Source organism: Saccopteryx bilineata, chromosome 12 (assembly GCF_036850765.1).
Source record: "Saccopteryx bilineata isolate mSacBil1 chromosome 12, mSacBil1_pri_phased_curated, whole genome shotgun sequence".
In the NCBI taxonomy this organism is placed as follows: Eukaryota; Metazoa; Chordata; class Mammalia; order Chiroptera; family Emballonuridae; genus Saccopteryx; species Saccopteryx bilineata.
Window position 1 is genome coordinate 30926288 of NC_089501.1, and position 17839 is coordinate 30944126.

Sequence of the window (17839 nt, forward strand, 5' to 3'; positions counted from 1 at the left end):
CATATTAGTTTAAACAAAATTGTTTAGTCATGTTGCTCTTCAGTTGTCTTCTTCTATAGGTTTATATCTACTATGTATAGCTAAGCACAAATTATTTTGTTTTATGATATTTATAATGTGTAAGTTTAGTAGCTATAACAGACTAAATAATTATATACGGTATTTGTGGTAATTTCAAAAGTTGTAATAAAAACCTTATTCCTGCCAATGAGTTTAAGGATAGGGCAATATGCAGCCTTCCTGATCTTGTGGGAATGTTTTTCTACGGTTATTTTGGGAATGACACTACTTTCTAGTCAATGACTGCAAGCTGGCATGATATGGCAGAGAGCATTTTTTATTTCACAATGAAGATATCAACCTTTGGAGGTCTACCAAACATTCTATCTCCTCTGTGTAAGCTATGTCAGTGCGTAAGTGGTTGTAGCTTAAACACACCCACAGTAATGGGGAAGCAGAAATAGGGGTAAAAAAAGAAAGAAAACACTCAATAAGTACAAAAAAGTTCAGTAAAGAGTGACAAAAGCAAATCTGTTCCAATACGTTGAAAGAGATCTTTTATTGCATGCATGGCTTATGTAGATAAAAGAGACATTTAAATAAAAGCGTTCTTCCCTTTTTATGTCAACTAAAGGACAACCACATTAAAATTAGAGGCCATTATGACAACATTATTGTGACTGCTAATAACAAGAGTATGGCATACAGTTAATTTTCAATGGTTTATATAAAGACTAGCATACAGTTAATTTATCAAGCAAAGGAAATAGCTGATAGTCAAGAGCTATCTCCATTTAATTAAGAGACATTTTTATATCAACTCATTGTGTTGAGTCTCACATAGCTGGCTGGATACATCTTTAAGTGAAACTGTTCTTTTTATAGTCTATAACTCCAACTACTGCATATATATTTGCTGGTAATGAAAAAAATGAAAGCAAAATTTTAACAACGGGATCTTAAATTAAGAAAAATTGTAACTTCAGGAAAAATACACATCCACACACAATATTTTATGTATTTTTCTATTAAAATAGAACAGTTCTCAATGGTGAGTTTGCATGAGAGAGAGAGAGAGAGACAGAGAGAGAGAGATTGATTTTGACTTCAAGAGAAAATCAGGCAATGGAGGACACTTGTGATTATTCTAACTGGAGGGGGTTCGTGCTCCTGTCCTCTACTGGAGAGGCCAGGGAAGCTGCTAAACAACTCACAATGCATGACTCATGCCCCCCAAGCAAAAAATTATCTAGCCCAAATGCCCACTGTGCCAAGGTTGGGAAACTGTGGAGCACTTGACAGAACAAGAGGATAGCAGAGGCAGGGTGAAAAGGGTCATGCTGATTGTCAGTCAGAAGACAGGGTGACTGAAAAGCACACATTCTGGCACTATCTAGAGGACAATTTACACCTAGTAATGGATGGTTGGAAGTTCTCCCAATAACATCTTTCACATTTTAGATGCGTAATAGATTATGAGAGGATGTTACTCATATTTAGGTTAACCTTTGAAATATGTAATAATGAAGATCAAACACTGTATTATTTTATCAAACAACTTCTTTCAAACAACTGTCAAGAGAGTAGAATTGGGCCAAGTGGGACATTGGTTTGACAAAGCACATTACTTATTTTATACTCTTTGTGTATTTATTATTCAAAGATTAAACTCTGCACTTGACTTCTCAGAAAAAATATCCTACAAATACTCATCAATGGTTTACTGGGACAATTATAAAATCTTTATTGAGAATTTATATTATTCTCTAAACTTGAATTTTCATGGAAGATCTGTATAAGAAAATGAGACACAGGCTAGACTCAGAGACTCAAATCAGCTGAACTAGAAATCAAGTCCACCTTTATGCTACTTTGTATACACTTTAAGTAACTGGAGTTAAGAAGACATCAAGGAAATGGCACATTCCTCCACCAAACCCAGTTTTGGGGTGGAGCCTTCACAGCCTGTTTATTTCAGAACCACTGGCAATGATCTGGTCTCTACCCAGAGATTAGATAACCTGAAAAGACAAGCCATCTGTTGGGGGGGGGGGTGTCTCAGTTTGTTGAGAGTAATAGGTCCTAGAAACTTGGAGAGGAATTGCCTACAGGAACAAGGAGGACAGCCACTGGGGGAAGGGCACAGCAGGGGCCTGGGCTACGGCCAAGGCTACATGATAAAAAGGGGAATGAGAATCAGAACTGGTCCCCTGACCTTTCAGAAAGTCAAGACCTAATGGGTTCCTTTCAGGGTAAGAGAGACTCGGAAGGCTTTTAAAGGTCCTCTGTGTAGGGAGGTTATTGTTGGAGTGGAATCTGTGGGTGTGAGGTGACTCACATTGGCTTTGCTGTCACATCCTTGGGGTCCCACTCACTTTCTTTGTGGGACACAGATATTTTCAAATACAAATAACATTTTTTGAAATCAATGTTTTTTTCCTCAAGATATTTCTGTTACTGAAATAAATTATAGGGAGAGAAATTCTTATCAGTGCTGCCTGCGCGGAGACTCTTCATGGGGCACAAATAAGTTAGATAACCGTATTTTCTTTGATGAAAGTACTAACGAATACAAAGACACAAATTGATATTATTCCTTAGCAATAGGAAAGGGGCAATACAATTATGATCATATTTTCAATGATTTAATGTACTCTTACTAACTCTTAGGTATTAGGTAAATCTTCTTTGCCAAACCAAAAATAACCATTGTCTGATATAAATTTGTTATTGGACTTAAAACAACAATCAAATTATATTATTCCTATGGTTAAGAATAATTTAGATGAACTTCTGGTAAAAGGACCAGTAAATGGAAAAAACGTTTTTTCCTCTATAAAGTCATTTTTGAGAATAGTGAAATATGGCACAATTGATCTAGGTTTTAAAATGGGACGAAGAAGTTAAATAAAAATTAGTTATTTTGCAGACTAAGACAGATATATGCACACTGGAGGCAACTTATTTTTGCCTACTGCTTTTCTGAGAGGTTGTCTGAATTACCAATGGGAAATTTTGTCTGCGTGTGTGTTTGGCTGGAAACCACCATGGAGTGATAGGATGCTTTCTGTTTTGTACTGGACAGGAAAACAGCCAGCCCTGAATGGAAGTGGAATATGCACTTCCGTTCAGGAGCCAGATCTCTTTGACTTGACCCAGCCTGCTCTCACTAACAACGTGCTAAGTAAAAACCGAAATTACTAAAACGATCGTCAAGAGTTAGTGAAGAGATGAACTATAATGGATATTTTAATAACTACCTTAGAATAGCAACACTAACAACTACTATTGTTTAATGAGTTTTTAGAGAAAGATATCAGTAAAAACATCACAGTAATTAGTTTACATTCACAGATATAGTCTCACATTTCTGTCATGCTTTTCACCATATGTCTAACATTAAAAAATACTTGATTTTGTCAATGGTTAAACATTTATAAAAGACGAGGGCAACTTTCTACTTTGGGTTTCGCTTTTTAAAAATGAAAAATGCCAAGCATTTTCAGAAATTAAAAAAAGGCATTTTAGGAATTAAAAAAATTAAGCATTTTAGTAACCCGAAACTGTTAAACAGAACTGCTAATAAGGAAATATGTTCAAGATATACAGTAAAAGAAAACCATCATAATATATATTAATGACCTTCGTTTCATGAAAACAGAGACGTGAATGAACACGTATATTTACATATGCAGAGAACATTTTTTAACAGGAAATGCAAGTTAGAGTGAATATGACTATTAGCAGGACAGAATTTTATTTTTCATTTACAGTATTCTTTATTGGTTGACTTTTTTAACCCTTTGAGTGGTGAGTGTTTGACCCCTGGAAGTGAGTTTTCTTTTTCAAAAAATGAGATTACTTCCAGTTCCAGTTTTATTAACTTAAAATCATGTTTGTTTGATAACCAATTTATGGAAACAAGAACATACATTTCCTTTTTTTAAATGTTGCCTTACACATTTTTAAAATAAATCAATTGTACTTTGGATGGTCAGGAGGCACGAAGACGTACATGAATGTTCATGTAACTCAAAGGGTTAAACTACGAGCATAATTACTTTCATAGAGAAATCAAAAATGATTGAAAAATTAAAAAAAAAAGTTTTAACTTTACTCCCCAAATAAATCAACGATGTAGGTATAGCAAATGATAGCAAAATAAGGTAGCAAAAATAAAATGCCAAAAATGAAAGTCCCCACCAAAAACGCCCTCAAAAAATGAAAGTTGTCAGCCTTGCTTTCTTTTCTTTCTGTTTTTTTTTTTCTTTTCTTTTCTTTGGTATTTTTCTGAAGCTAGAAACCGGGAGAGACAGTCAGACAGACTCCCACATGCGCCCGACCGGGATCCACCCGGCACGCCCACCAGGGGGCGATGCTCTGCCCACCAGAGCCACTCTAGCACCTGGGGCGGAGGCCAAGGAGCCATCCCCAGCGCCCGGGCCATCTTTGCTCCAATGGAGCCTCGGCTGCAGGAGGGGAAGAGAGAGACAGAGAGGAAGGAGAGGGGGAAGGGTAGAGAAGCAAATGGGCGCCTCTCCCGTCTGCCCTGGCCGGAAATCGAACCCGGGACTTCTACATGCCAGGCTGACGCTCTACCACTGAGCCAACCGGCCAGGGTCTTCTTTCTGTTTTTTTAAAGCCTCTGAGTTTCTTCCCTCTAGGATACCACCAATATTCTTCCTCCTATTAGAGGCAAATTTACAGCACATGGTGACAAAAATGTTCCCAAATGAAGTTGAGGAAAACATTCTCCTACTCTCACGCCCCTGGGGTACAGGTAATTATTGATTTCTTTGGGGACTCTAGCCCAGTGATTTTCAACCCTTTTCATCTCATGGCACACATAAACAAATGACTAAAATTCTGCAGTACACCAAAAAATAAATCTTTCCAACCTGATAAAAAAAAGTATAATTTTGGTTCATTTACACCGGACAGCTATTGTAGTTGGCTGTTGTCATTTTCTTTATTTGAGATCTAAGGAAAAAGAAGTCAGTGTTGTTGGCTATGTTTTAGAAACCACTGTGGCACACCAGGGCGTCCCCCCCCGCCCCCACTGACAATCGGTGCCCTGGCCTAGCCTAATGTGGACAATCACTAACGAGCGCCTGCGCCCTCCTCCTCTGCAGGGAGAGCCATACTCCCAACACCCCCTAGCATTTCAATGAACCAGATGAAATGTTGGGAGGGACCTGGCACATTTAGCAATTGAACAGGTGTGTTCCACTTGGAAGGACTTAACAAGATCCAGCAGCTGCCAAGCTATTAAAAGGTATAATTTTACTTCTTATTCAGTAGTTTGAATAGAAATAATAAAAAAAAAACAATTCAGGAGGTTTCTTTCCTTTTTTCCTTAAAAGGTATAAAGAATACAACTCTAGAGACTTCCACATGAGGAAGGGTTCAAAGAAACAAACATAAAGCAGGGATGTAAAAATCAGTGTGGCACAAAACGTGGCTAGCTGTGCAGGTAACAGCTGTCTGCGCAGGGACATAGGGACGCAGTGGAGGAGAGACCAGCGCTGGCCTGGCAGGGGGCCGAGGTCCTAATCAGGAGTGTCATCTAGCAACCTCTCTGGGTCCTGGTGTCCTCATTTGTAAAACGAAGGGAGCGGACTAGAATCCCCAGGATAATCTCTCAAGTCCCTTTCATGTCACCAATTCTATAATTCTATGAATTTAGAACCCTCCCCCACTTCTAATCACTTTTCAGAGACTTTTCATGTTTTTTTTTAAACATATCTTGCATATGGTAATAAAAATAAAAGTTGCACATGAAATTAAACACCTGATAGAATTTGTGGTAGGTTTATAAGGCAGGATCTTGATAAAATCAAACCGTATATATTCTGATAAAGGAATTAAACTGAGAACACGCAACTGCGCCAGGTGCTAAGAAAGCCCGGCTGGTGTGCCACCCAGTTCTCTGGGGTTGGCTGTTTGCGTCAGGACTGAGTGTACCTGAGGCACTTTGATTACCTGGGACAACACCATCTCTCAGGGACTTCTCACATAAGTGTAGACCAGGCTTTATACACTTTCTCCCACAGGAAAGTAAAACACTGTCAAACTATACACATGGTACATGGCCAAGAAGAAAAACATATGTAGGAGTCTAGCCTAACTCATGGATTCAAACAAGCATATCAAATCATGTTCTTCAACAAAAGGAATCTATGCATCTTAAACTTTAAAGCCCAATTCAAGTTCCCCTTCCTCCAGAACCTTTCTACTCCCTTGCCCAAATGGATTCTTATTCTCCGCACCTCCCTTGCTTTACTTATTTTATGTTCTTAAATGTTTTACTCTGCATGTCTGCAAGTGCCTTGAGATCTACTAGAATTAGGATTGGGGCAGCAGTGGGTTAGCCTGAAACACACCTCAAGGGCCAAGAAGAACTGGTCTGCTGTGATACGAACAAAAAGGTGTATTTTAAGCATGAAGATCAGTCTGTGAGAAGAAAAGGCACACAAAATAAAAAAATCAACTACAGTCTAAATTAAGACTATAAATTAAGTGATGAAAAGATTTCTAAGTTGAGGAGTAGCACAGGCAGTAGGAACTGGAGAATCTATCCATGGTAACACAGAGGCATCAGGAAGAGGAAGGGGTGACGTCACCTTCACAGCTGCCAGTAAGAAAGAGTTCCTTACGTCTCCTGAGGCTGTGTCAGAATTAGTTCAAGACTACTGGACAGAGGCACACAGAGGTGGGGGGTTAGGTAACCCCAATTTCAAAGATCAGCATGATACAGCACCAGGGATACCAGTAAGCCACTACAAGTGAAGACTGCCCATCAGAGCATCTCACACAGTTCCCGACATAAACTACAAATACCATTAGCTGTCCCAATGAGTCCCTGTGCCAATGTTATAAATATTTTGAAAATTTACCTTATCTTCCTGCGTTCTTAAATCTCATGAATTCTAAACAGTGGATAATATTACATATGTAGCATTTGCCCAGAGTCAAATTCCTTGCCAGTCCTTTCAACTGTAGTTCCCATGCTGTCATAGGCAACCATCACCATATATCCCTGCTGTATGTGAAACTGGCGTCTTACTGTTAAAACTATTTTTCTTTCAGTTCCTTGCACTGTAGGCCATTCATTCAAACATAGTCCCACCATGAACCACAGGGACCTGGAGTTAGGACTGGCCTCTTAGCTCTCTGTTGCTAATTTTAGGCTATTAGACATTCAAAGTACTCCTTGGGAGCCTTCACACCGGCTACAACATCCTCTATTTATCTTTGCCACAGTTACCTTTGGGCATTGTGGTCACTCTAATACAATGGTTCTCAGTGTTGGCTGCACATTAAATCACCTGGGAAGCTTCTGAATTCTATTCGCACTGAGGTTCCATTGCAGACCAATTAAATCAACTTGTGGGTGTGGGACAAGCATCGGTATTATTATTTTTAATTTCCTACAAGATCTCAATGCAGAGCCAAGGTTGAGACATCTGCTCTACCACAGGAATTAAGGACTCTTGGTTCACTGTCCCCATCACCCCGACTCTTGCAATCATTACGGAATTTTTACAGCCTATCCGACACTTGCTCCTAGTTCCTCGGCCAGTTCAACTCTAAAAAGTCAGTCAAAAGTCCTTCAATTTGACTTCAGCTCTTACTTACAAACAACTCTGAATTTATCATAACCTTGATCTACTTACCATCTGAAATACTAATTAAGCAAATTTCTTGATTTACTGTCATAGTGTCAGTTTGTTAACTCCTTTACTGCATGACACTATGCCTCTATCTGGGCATGGTGACTTACGGCAACCCTGCAGAGAACTCTGCTTTCTAAGTTGGCCAGTCTTCTCCTGATTCCACATCTTTTCCAATCTGGCTGATCTTCTACAATGTGTCACTCCACTGATTCTCTTACCAATGCTTTCAAGTCTCTTATCCTCTTAGCCTCTATCACACCCACAACTCCAATTATATACCAAACCAAATCTGTCTTCTCTACTGCTATGTCTCAGAGACTGAGTACAATTAAGAAAAAAATCCAGCTACATAGAATTATGCACCCTACTGTTTTATGGTATTCAAATAGCAGCTCCCAGAACTACTCAGAAATCTCTTTATATGTCCCACATGAGCTCCTGCTCCTACTCTCCTCACAGGTATTCTAATGGTCACTATTCTTCCTATCTTATGCCTTTCTCCCTGACATTTGAGGTGGACCTTTTTTCTGTTTTTGAGAACATAAAGATAATCTTAATTTCTAGAGGTTCACTTTATTAACCTATATTACACTGTATCCTCAATAATATTTATCTGTCTCAGAGGAGTACTGCTCTAAGCTGAGCAGGGCTGACATTTTCGGCCAGGTTATCCTTTGTGGAGGCGGGCTGTCCTGTGTATTCCAGGACATTTAGCAAAATCTGTGACGTCTACCCACAGGAGGCTAGTAGTATCCCCCTCCCTGAAGATATTTGCTAACATATCTCCAGACACTGCCAAATGCCCCCCTTGGAGGCAAAATCACCCTCAGTTGGGACCCACCGCTCTAAGACAATACTAATCTATCAGCCTGTCTTTGCAATAAAAACCTCTTGTTGTCTCCAAGATCCATGTGTGCTTTCTTTATCTGTCTTCAACCTGAGCCTGTCCCACTGGCTTTCTCTTCTTAGAATATAATCTTATGTGTCACTGTAGAATTTAAAGTCGTTCCTGGAACAGGGTCTCCGTCTAGCCACTGCTTGATTCTCCCCCCCCCCTTCAAACGAAACTCTGGGAATGACTCCCTCACTGAGGCCACATTCTCCTCTTCAACCCTGTCATATTATTATTAATCCTTGACACCAGTGCAAAGGTGCCAGGGGCCTCTTAGTTACCAAATGGTTAGACCACCTACCTGAGTGGCCATTTCTGACACTGCTGACTATACTCTACCTGAACTTCTCTCCTCCCCGGCTCCCAAGGTACTTCTTTCTTTCTTTCTGGATCTTTCCTTCCCCTTTTATTATTCTTTCTTAGTCTTCCTTTCCTTTGATCAGCTCTTAAATACTAATGTTCAACTGGGATTCTGTCCTTGGACTTTTCTCTTGAAACTCTACAGTGTTTGTTCTGAGCTATCTCCTTCATATACGCTTCAACTCTACTGATATAATACAATGAATATGTTAATTCTTTCCTGTGTTTTTTTTTTTTTTTTTTGAAGCCCTACTTTCTCTCAAATGCCAATCCTGCATTTCTGGCTCCTTAGTAAAAGTGAGTATTTGAACCTGGGAGCACAATAAACACTATTAACAAATCAAGATATCTAAAACTGAACTCATTACTTCTACATACAATTCCTTGTCTCCATCTCCCCTAATATTCCTTATTCTTTCATTATTTCTGTGGTACCCTATTCATTCACTTACATAATAAGCCAGAGCCCTAAGCACAATACCTAGATTCCAACATCACTAATCATACCCAATCATTACATCCTGTCAATTATACCTCTCCACTCTGCCCCCACTGGTTTAGGCTTTTATATTTTATTTTGATGGATTCTTAACTTATTTCCTTTTCCCAAGTCTTAGCTACTTCTAATCCCATTACTATGCTGCAACTAGAATGAACTTTATAACATGAAAATCTGTATGCCTCACTTCGTCGATTACGTCCTCCAGGGGATCTCCTTTGTCTGAAGAATACAATCTAAGCATCTTAGCAGAGTACAGAGACACTCCATGGCCTGACTCCTACATTTCTCCTATCCTTCTCTCCATTGGGCCCAACACTCCACAAACATAACTACCCTGTACCACAACTTACTCAAGCTGCTGCCCCTGCTAGAATGTTTTTTCTAAGATCATCCCCTAGCCCAGACTTCGTCATCCTATAAGCCTCAGCTTAATCATGACCTCTGGGAATTGTTCCTGGATTCCTCAGGATGAATTTAGAGGGTTTCTTTCTGTGTGTTCCTAATACATCGTGCACGTATCTTCATTAGCGTTCCTACCACAGTCTACTGGAATCGTCTGCTTGCAGCTGTCTCACCCACCAGCTTGCTAAGTTCAAGAACAAGTGCTTTGCCTACTCAATCTCATTTCAGCGAGGACTAATGGAATGTTTGGCATGAAAGTAAGCACTCAATAAATACAGGCTGAATGACTAAGGATACAGGACAGGCTCAACTGTCAAAAAATTCTATACCGGTTCATGTTGTCAAGAAGTGAAGTTATTTGGTCTAAGGCAAAAGCTAATGCCACAGAATAAAGTAAGTTCAATAAGTAATATATGTATATAAGTTGGCACACTGCTTATTAAACTTTGTACAAAAGCACTACTAACATCAGAAGAATACTGAGTAAGGGATCTGATGGTCTAGGCCAAAACATGGTATTTCTCTAGCTGTTAATATATCCATATCCATTTTAACCTGAAAATATTTTAACTTGCTAGCAAATAAAAGAACTGCCCCAGGAAAATAAGACTTCTTTATTCTATGGGTTCCAATGACCTCAACATACACGTGTACCCCTCAGGTGGGGCTAATGACAGTGTTAGTATCACTGGTACAGAAACTTAAGTTTAGGGTAGAAATAGCTTCCCACTTAAAGTCTCAATTTCTACTTTGGATTCTTGTCCCTTACTTGGGCTGTGACTTGGGGTCCACTTTAATTTCTGAGCCTCCTCAGTTTCCTTATCTGGAAAATGGCTATAATAATATCTGCCTTACATATTTCATAAGGTTGGTGCCAATATTACAAGAAATAATAATGTAAACAATGAAGTATATAAGCATGAAAAATAAAGCAGTATTTTATCCAGAGAGTGAAAATCAAAATACATGTGCTATGCATACTCTTGAAAACATTTACCTTTTGAGAAGATGGTTTCCCCTGTTTGGTTTTTTTCTGAGAGGTTGAAAGAGAAGATCGTTGCTTTTTCGGTGGAGGCCGTGATTGGTACAGGGCTGCAACTGGAAAAGGAATTCAAGCCATCAAATTGAGGAGTACTTCTTCAGGGGCACAAACAACGATGAAGATACGACACTAAAGAAACTGATATTCGGTGTTTTGGTATAAAAATAAGCTACCTAGTACATACTATTAATGCCATTTGTATGTTCACACATTAGTTCTCTAAAAAAAATTACTTATGATTGTAAAGTTTTGATCAGCAGGATTTCAGAAACGTAGAAGGACATGCAGATAGATAACTGTTTCATTACATTTCAATAGACATTTAACGAGGACCTGCTCTAGGCACGGTTATCTGCTCGGTACCACCGGGACAGACAGGGAGATGAGCCAAACTGTCTTGCTCTCACGGAGCTGAAAATCTAGTCAGAGACAGATGTTCATAAGAAACTGTAATATAAAATAAAATGAGACATTATTTAAAAGAAAAAGAATAACAAAGACACACTCTGATGTGAGAATGGCAAATGCTTAATGTAGGAAATAGTGTGTAAGATTGTGAAGAACGGGTGGGATTCTGCCAGGCAGCGGTGTGACGAGAGGGTAATTTTGGAAGATGGTGTGAGAAAAATAACCACAGGGAAAGGATGCTGCACAATCTGAATCTATTCACAGTGTTGAATCTAAAATTTTTATATTGTAAAATTATAATCTACATAATTTATTTAGTCTACACAGTGCTGAATCTCAGAAGTCAAAATTTTAAAGGCTAGAAAGAATATAAATTTTGGTTAAATGACTTGGGCAACTCTAAATTGAGAGAAATTGTCAAAATACACCTAATCAAAACTCTGTAAGATGAATAACTTGACTTTGTGAAGGGGTTGATTTTATTATTGACTTTCCTTAGCTCTTATTATAAGAATGTTAGATGTGATTAAGGGAAGCTGATCACGTTTTTCCTCTCAGTGGCTTAAGATACAAAAGGAATAAATTCTTTATAGTAACAGGGCACCAGTGTCTTCTATTGTGTTGTTCTGTAGAGGACATGGTTTTCAGCTGAACAGTTGGTACACACTCTACTCGGGTAGATATATACTTCCTTAGATCATTTGCTCTGATCTTCCTTAGATCATACATGGCTCTGGATAAAGATAAAGGATAATATTTCCTACTATTTTTTGAGTGAAATGTGGTGCTGACAGTTACTTTTTCTCTAATGTTAAAATTAAGCAGGCAAGATTTTGTTAAATTCAGATAAAAGGTAGGATAAAAGGGAAAAAAGAAAAAAATTCCCCAATGAAGTGAGAATTCGATCATCATATTCTCAAGTTATCTGAGGATTTTTTCTGTTTCTTCTGGCCTTTATAAGGCTTTTCCAATAAGCAAGAACTGAAGCCAAAAGAGAACACCAGTTACTCTGGGTACAATAAGGAAGTGAGGCAGTTGAAGGGTAGTCACTACCGGAGACCACCCATTTCTGTACGTAGCCAACCATCATTCCAGTCTGCCTCACTACAGTCAGGAGGTTCACTTCGGTTATTATGGAAGAAAAGTTTTATTGGACTTTTAACCCACTGTAGATCAAATATCTATAGCCTCTCAAGATTTGGAACCAACTAAAGTTTTCATTTGCCTGCCTGGTAATACACAATCTTTTTATATTATCAGGTTAAAAAAAATGTATAATGTTTTCATCTGCATCTGGATTAACAATGAATTGTACTATCTACTTAAAATGACAAACCTACTCCCAAGTGACTGTGATTGCGCAGGCAGCTCTTGGTTTAAAAACAGGAGCGGAATTGCAGCTGTTGGCCCTGCGGGAAAGCCGTCATTGGGGAGCAGAGGGAAGAAACTCGGGTATTCGAGACAATCTGGAAGTTAGAAGCGAAGATCTTTTGGGAGGTGATGGGGTATTAACCTATCCTAAATTTCCTTCCTTCCACATTGCCTTATGTTTTCTCTATTAGGCATCTTCTTTTAAACACAAAAATAGATGCCTGATAGAATTTAAGAACTATCAGTCATTTGCTACTAGAGAAAAAGAATGAAAACAGTGGTACAGAGGAACTTTAGAATTTTGTTGTGTGAGACAAGAGTGGGTAACTTTTGAGACACTTGGAACTTCTGAGGGGAGGAGTTTGAAAGTGGCAGATAAGCTGAGGACGGAGTTGCAGTGAGGCTGGGGGCCCTCGAGAGACTGGGCAGGGGAGCCCTGGGAAGCACCAGGTGCAGACAAGGTGGTGGAGAGGGTACCAGAGAGAAGAGATTTCATCTGGGCCTCGGCCAGCACCCAGTACTCATGGAAGGAATTCTTTCTCTGCCATTTCCTTTGCACTCAAAATTCAGAACTTAGGCTAGGAAGGAATAGTCCTTTTGACCAGCCATTACTTGGATTACGTGGGGTTTCACAGACTAGCCTAAAAAGCAACTATTATTTATAATAATTACTTCTTTCCAGAAATAAAAGGCTTAACAATAAGTATGTCAAACAGTGTTCTCATGGCTGTTTATATTAGATTTTAAATCAGAACTATATGATTTTAGTATGTCTGCAAGAACACTTAGAAATGACAGAGCTCAACATGCTCATTGTACAGGAGGAAACTGAGGCATATCAGTAATAGTAGTGGAGGAGCTAGGATTAGAAATCAGTTTTCCTGACCCCTGAGAATGGTGTTCCCCCCCACACTCTGAAGTGCAGTGCTGAGAGGAAGCACGCCTCTGAAGAAGCATTACTCTGTCTCTCCGCTTCCTACGTCGTCTCCTTTGTCCATTCTGTGTTCTCTCCTCACCTCTTAGGGTAAAATCTTCAGCCAGCAGGAAACCGACCACTTTCAGAAACTGTATTTAAACTTCGTTCTGCAGCTCCTTTCTTTCTCCTTTCACAATGAGGGCTTCATTTCTTTGAGAACAAAACAACCTACTGTAGGTAGGCAATAGGAAGCCGTTGGGCAAAGGAGAAGAATGGGAGTTGGGGAACTAGAGGTCCTTCAAGTCCCGTCGACAGAGGGGTCACTGTGGCAAGAGAAGGGCTGACATAAGTGTGTGTGCAGGTGGCCGGGGAAAGGGGTGAAGAAGGTTGTAGGTAGCTGGGCAGGTCCCCTGGGATGACAAGTCCATGAAACAAACATTGCAGAATGTAATAACTTTCTTAGTGTACTGGTGCCCCCCCTTTTATTTTTTTGCATCATGAAAATGAAAAGCAGTACCTGCTGGTAAACAGATGCAAAAGTTACAAAGACAGTAAATTAAAGGGTAGAACATGATAAAATCTTGCACTATCAATTTTACCATATTATAAACCAGGAAGGGAGCATAACACTTACTTTGAACAGACACATGATTAGCTGGAAAATAACCTTCCTCTCCCTTTCCTATGCTGCCATACCACCAGTCTTCATTATCTTTGAAAAACACTCGGATAATGTCTCCGCGATGGATGCTTAGTTCATCTGATCGATTCGCTGTGTAGTCATAAAGAGCCACTACCTAAGAGAGAGATAAGACCACCACAGCTTTATCACAACTGTACCACAGAGAAAACCCCCAACACTCACTTCCTCTTGCAGAAGAGCAGCTGAAACCAAAGCAGTACTTTGGCAAGTCTGAGGCGGTCTCAAGGTTTGCTAATGGGATCTCGGGTGGTGGGAACACAGCAGGAGAAGCAAGATAAAAGGCTGTGGGATTGAGAAATGGTTAAGAGCATTCAATACACCAAGATTAGCTTCAAAATAGCAGATGTTAACTTTTTTAGAGTAAATTACTTGTGAAGCAAATAAAAAAAAGATCACACACCATTCACTTTCTTAGCATTGTTTTATACTACCTTTAGTTCCCATTCTCTGTGCTAAGCACATGCATCTGAAAAAAAAATTCTTCAGAACGTCAACAAGTTTACAAAAAGAAAAAATTCAAGAGAATAAACCAATTACATAACCTCATAGTGACCATTCAGTATGCTGTTAAGACTCTTTTTGAGATATATTTCTCTATAGACACATGTATTATCATATTTTATATCAACAATCTAAATCTTTCGACTACCTTTTATAATACTCTGATAAGCTTATTTTTACTAGACAGAAATTTAGGAGGAAAAGCCTTTCTATGAGAATCCTCTTCTCTGTGATGTTATAATAGTCACTATATTTGATTTTCTTTTCTTTTGAAAAACCCAAGTCAAAATGAATAATCACGCAGGCAATTACCAATCCCTTATAGCAATTATAAGGAGGCAGACATTGACGCATTTTAGATGTGATACCTGTACAAAGTGGCACATAATATAAATGCTAAAGAATAAACTACTACTTCTTTCTATTTAAATGAGATTTGAAAATTTACAGGTTATATAATTATATATGTATTTAAAAAAACCTGTCATTATAACCCTTTTGCATTTAAGTTGAATACTGAGTACTCATTCACTTAACAAGTATTTTTTGAATTCGTAATGTGCCTGGTACTATGCTAGGGGCCAATAATGCAATGATAAATTGAGGAATTTCTGGAAGAGGAACTTCATTTAGGCTTTGCAGCAGAATAAAGAGCAATCAGGAATTAGGTAGAGAGAAGGAAAGTGTGTCTCTCAGGCCGACTGACTGCACAGCGTGTGTGGCGGTCCAGATGGTGGGAGCCCGGGATTAGAGGTAGGAGCCCAGAGAGAAGGGCAGGGAAGCGGAGGCGACTGAAGCAAGAAGCGGCCAGCTCACACGTGTTGAAAGAGTTCAGACCCTCATACTGGGGGCAACAGGAAGACAGAAAAGTTTTAAGCAGAGAATTCTATAACAGTTCACAAGACTCTCTGTGGTAACTTCTAATTAATTTCCAATACAGTATTAACTAACTCATTAACCAGGAGATTTTAATGAATAAATTTGGAGTTGACTGGCGTCACTGTATGATATAAGGGCAGTCATGATACTTTAGTTCAAATGGTGCAAATGCACTTCCTATTGTAATGCTTAGCACGGTCTCTCATTTCCAACATGCTATGCAGGAGATTGTTCAAAGGTTACAAATCCTTTATAACTTTTAGTATATTGATGCCTGATCACTTAGGTAAAAGTGGAACTCGAAACTTTTCCCTTTACTCTTCCTTCTCTAGATCTCTTCTCCTTTATCCTTTTAATGGCTCTATCGCAGGAGAGGAAAGCCAAAGAAAATGATTTGAGTGCCCGCCATGTCCTACATACCATGCTAGCTGCTTACGCAAGTTATCTCTCTCAATCTTTATGACAATCCGTGAGGGCAGACATTCCTATTTCAACTTTATAAATGAGAAATTTGATGGACAGAGAAATTTAATGACTTGCCTAAAGTCAAGTAAACCACTGAGTTGTAGGATCAGGACTTAAACTGAGTTGTTTTTTTCCTTCAAAACTAAATACATTTAGAGGCTGTATTTATCTAGAATATCTAGAATCAAACATGGAGAAGAAGCAGAAGAGGAAAAAAAGGAGGAACAGGAAATCCTAATCGCTCATGAAAGATAAGACATTTTTGGACAGAACTTCAGCAGTCAGCTGGGGTGAGATTAGCTGTCCTGGGTCTCCTGCAGGCCCACTGTGTTCCTTTCACGATGAAACCCAGTGCCAGAAAACAGGCTGTGCCCTTCGTTCCTCAGCCGGGCACTGGAACTGAGGCAGCCCGAGGCTGAAGATCTTAGCGAGTATGAGGTCAGGGTGTGCTAATTTAACTGGAGCCAGAGGTGGATGATGGGAAGGGGAGCAGGGGAGACTCAGCCTAGGCACTGGAATCACTTGGGAAGCCCCATATCTGGCTTATACACTCTGTGGGCTTCTGACAATCTGGAATTCATCAAACCGAAGTCAGAAAACTACCATATTTTTCCACTAGGCTCTGTTGAAGAAAGAGTCCCTTTAGAGGCGCAGGGTCCAAAAGACCTATAAGAGCCTACACTTCAATTTTCCCATTAACATACCCACTGATTAGCCTGGTTTCACAATACAGCACACCCACTTCACACGGCCTTTGGTCCTTGGAAACATGTCTCCTAGTCCGGGTCCTTATCAAGAACCGAACTGCGTGGGTCCCCACCAAAATTCATAAATTGAAGCCCTAACCACCAAGGTGACTGTATTTGAAGACAGGACCTTTAAGCAGGTAATTATGATTAAAGGAGGTCATATGGGTGGAGCCCTAATCCAGTAGGACTAGGGTCACTACAAAGAGAGGAAAAGGTACCAGGACTACACGTGTACAGAGAATAAAGTCACGTTAGAACACAGTGAGAAGGAAATCAGCAAGCCTAGGACAGGGGGCTCAGAGGAAACCAACCTTTCAATCTCTACAACTGTGGTCCAATACATTTCTGATGTTTAATATTCGACTGCATTCTGTTCTGGCAGTCCCGGCACACTCACAGTGCCACAACCTGATTGTGTCAGGTGGATCACTCATTACTAGCCCATGTTGGTACTGCAAAATGGCTGATGCCACATTTATATCGTTTTATGTCCTTACCAGCTTATAGTCCTGTGTTGTTCACTATTACAATGCTACCTCCTGATGTAGAAACAATGTCCTTGTCACAAAACTCCACAACCAACATCCAGGAAGGTGATGACTGGGGAGGCTACATCCCCTAAAGCAAAGGAACAGTCTTGGGAGTATGTCACCATAATGCCACTACTGCCACTTAAGTGCAAAATTGCTGTGCAATAAGGAATCAGTGTGTTTCACATGTGGACAGTCCACATTCTGGCAGTGGAGTTATGACCATTCTCTCATGATACTGACAAGAGCCATGTGGCTCATGAAATTCTGCTTGCATTCCACTGTGTGTTTATCCCATATGCTCTTATCTTCTCATCTGAAGACCACCTGCTCTCTTCTGAGCATCTCGGTATATATGATACAATAACTTCTTTGCTTGTTTTAATATGGCAGTGGATGGATTCTGCATAAACTGTGTCTCCCATATCTCCAGTTCGATTTTG

At 39.6% G+C, this 17839-nt stretch overlaps 1 protein-coding gene across 1 annotated transcript in view; it reads right to left on the reverse strand.

Moving 5' to 3' along the window:
* The window catches only part of AHI1 (Abelson helper integration site 1), a 213661-nt gene that overhangs the window by 20682 nt on the left and 175140 nt on the right, over positions 1–17839 (reverse strand). Inside the window, exons 20-21 of the mRNA XM_066248439.1 lie at positions 14204–14366; positions 10830–10924 (exon numbers count right to left, since the gene is read on the reverse strand). Of these exons, the coding sequence (XP_066104536.1) occupies positions 10830–10924; positions 14204–14366 (258 nt within the window). The remainder of the gene's footprint in view (positions 1–10829; positions 10925–14203; positions 14367–17839) is intronic.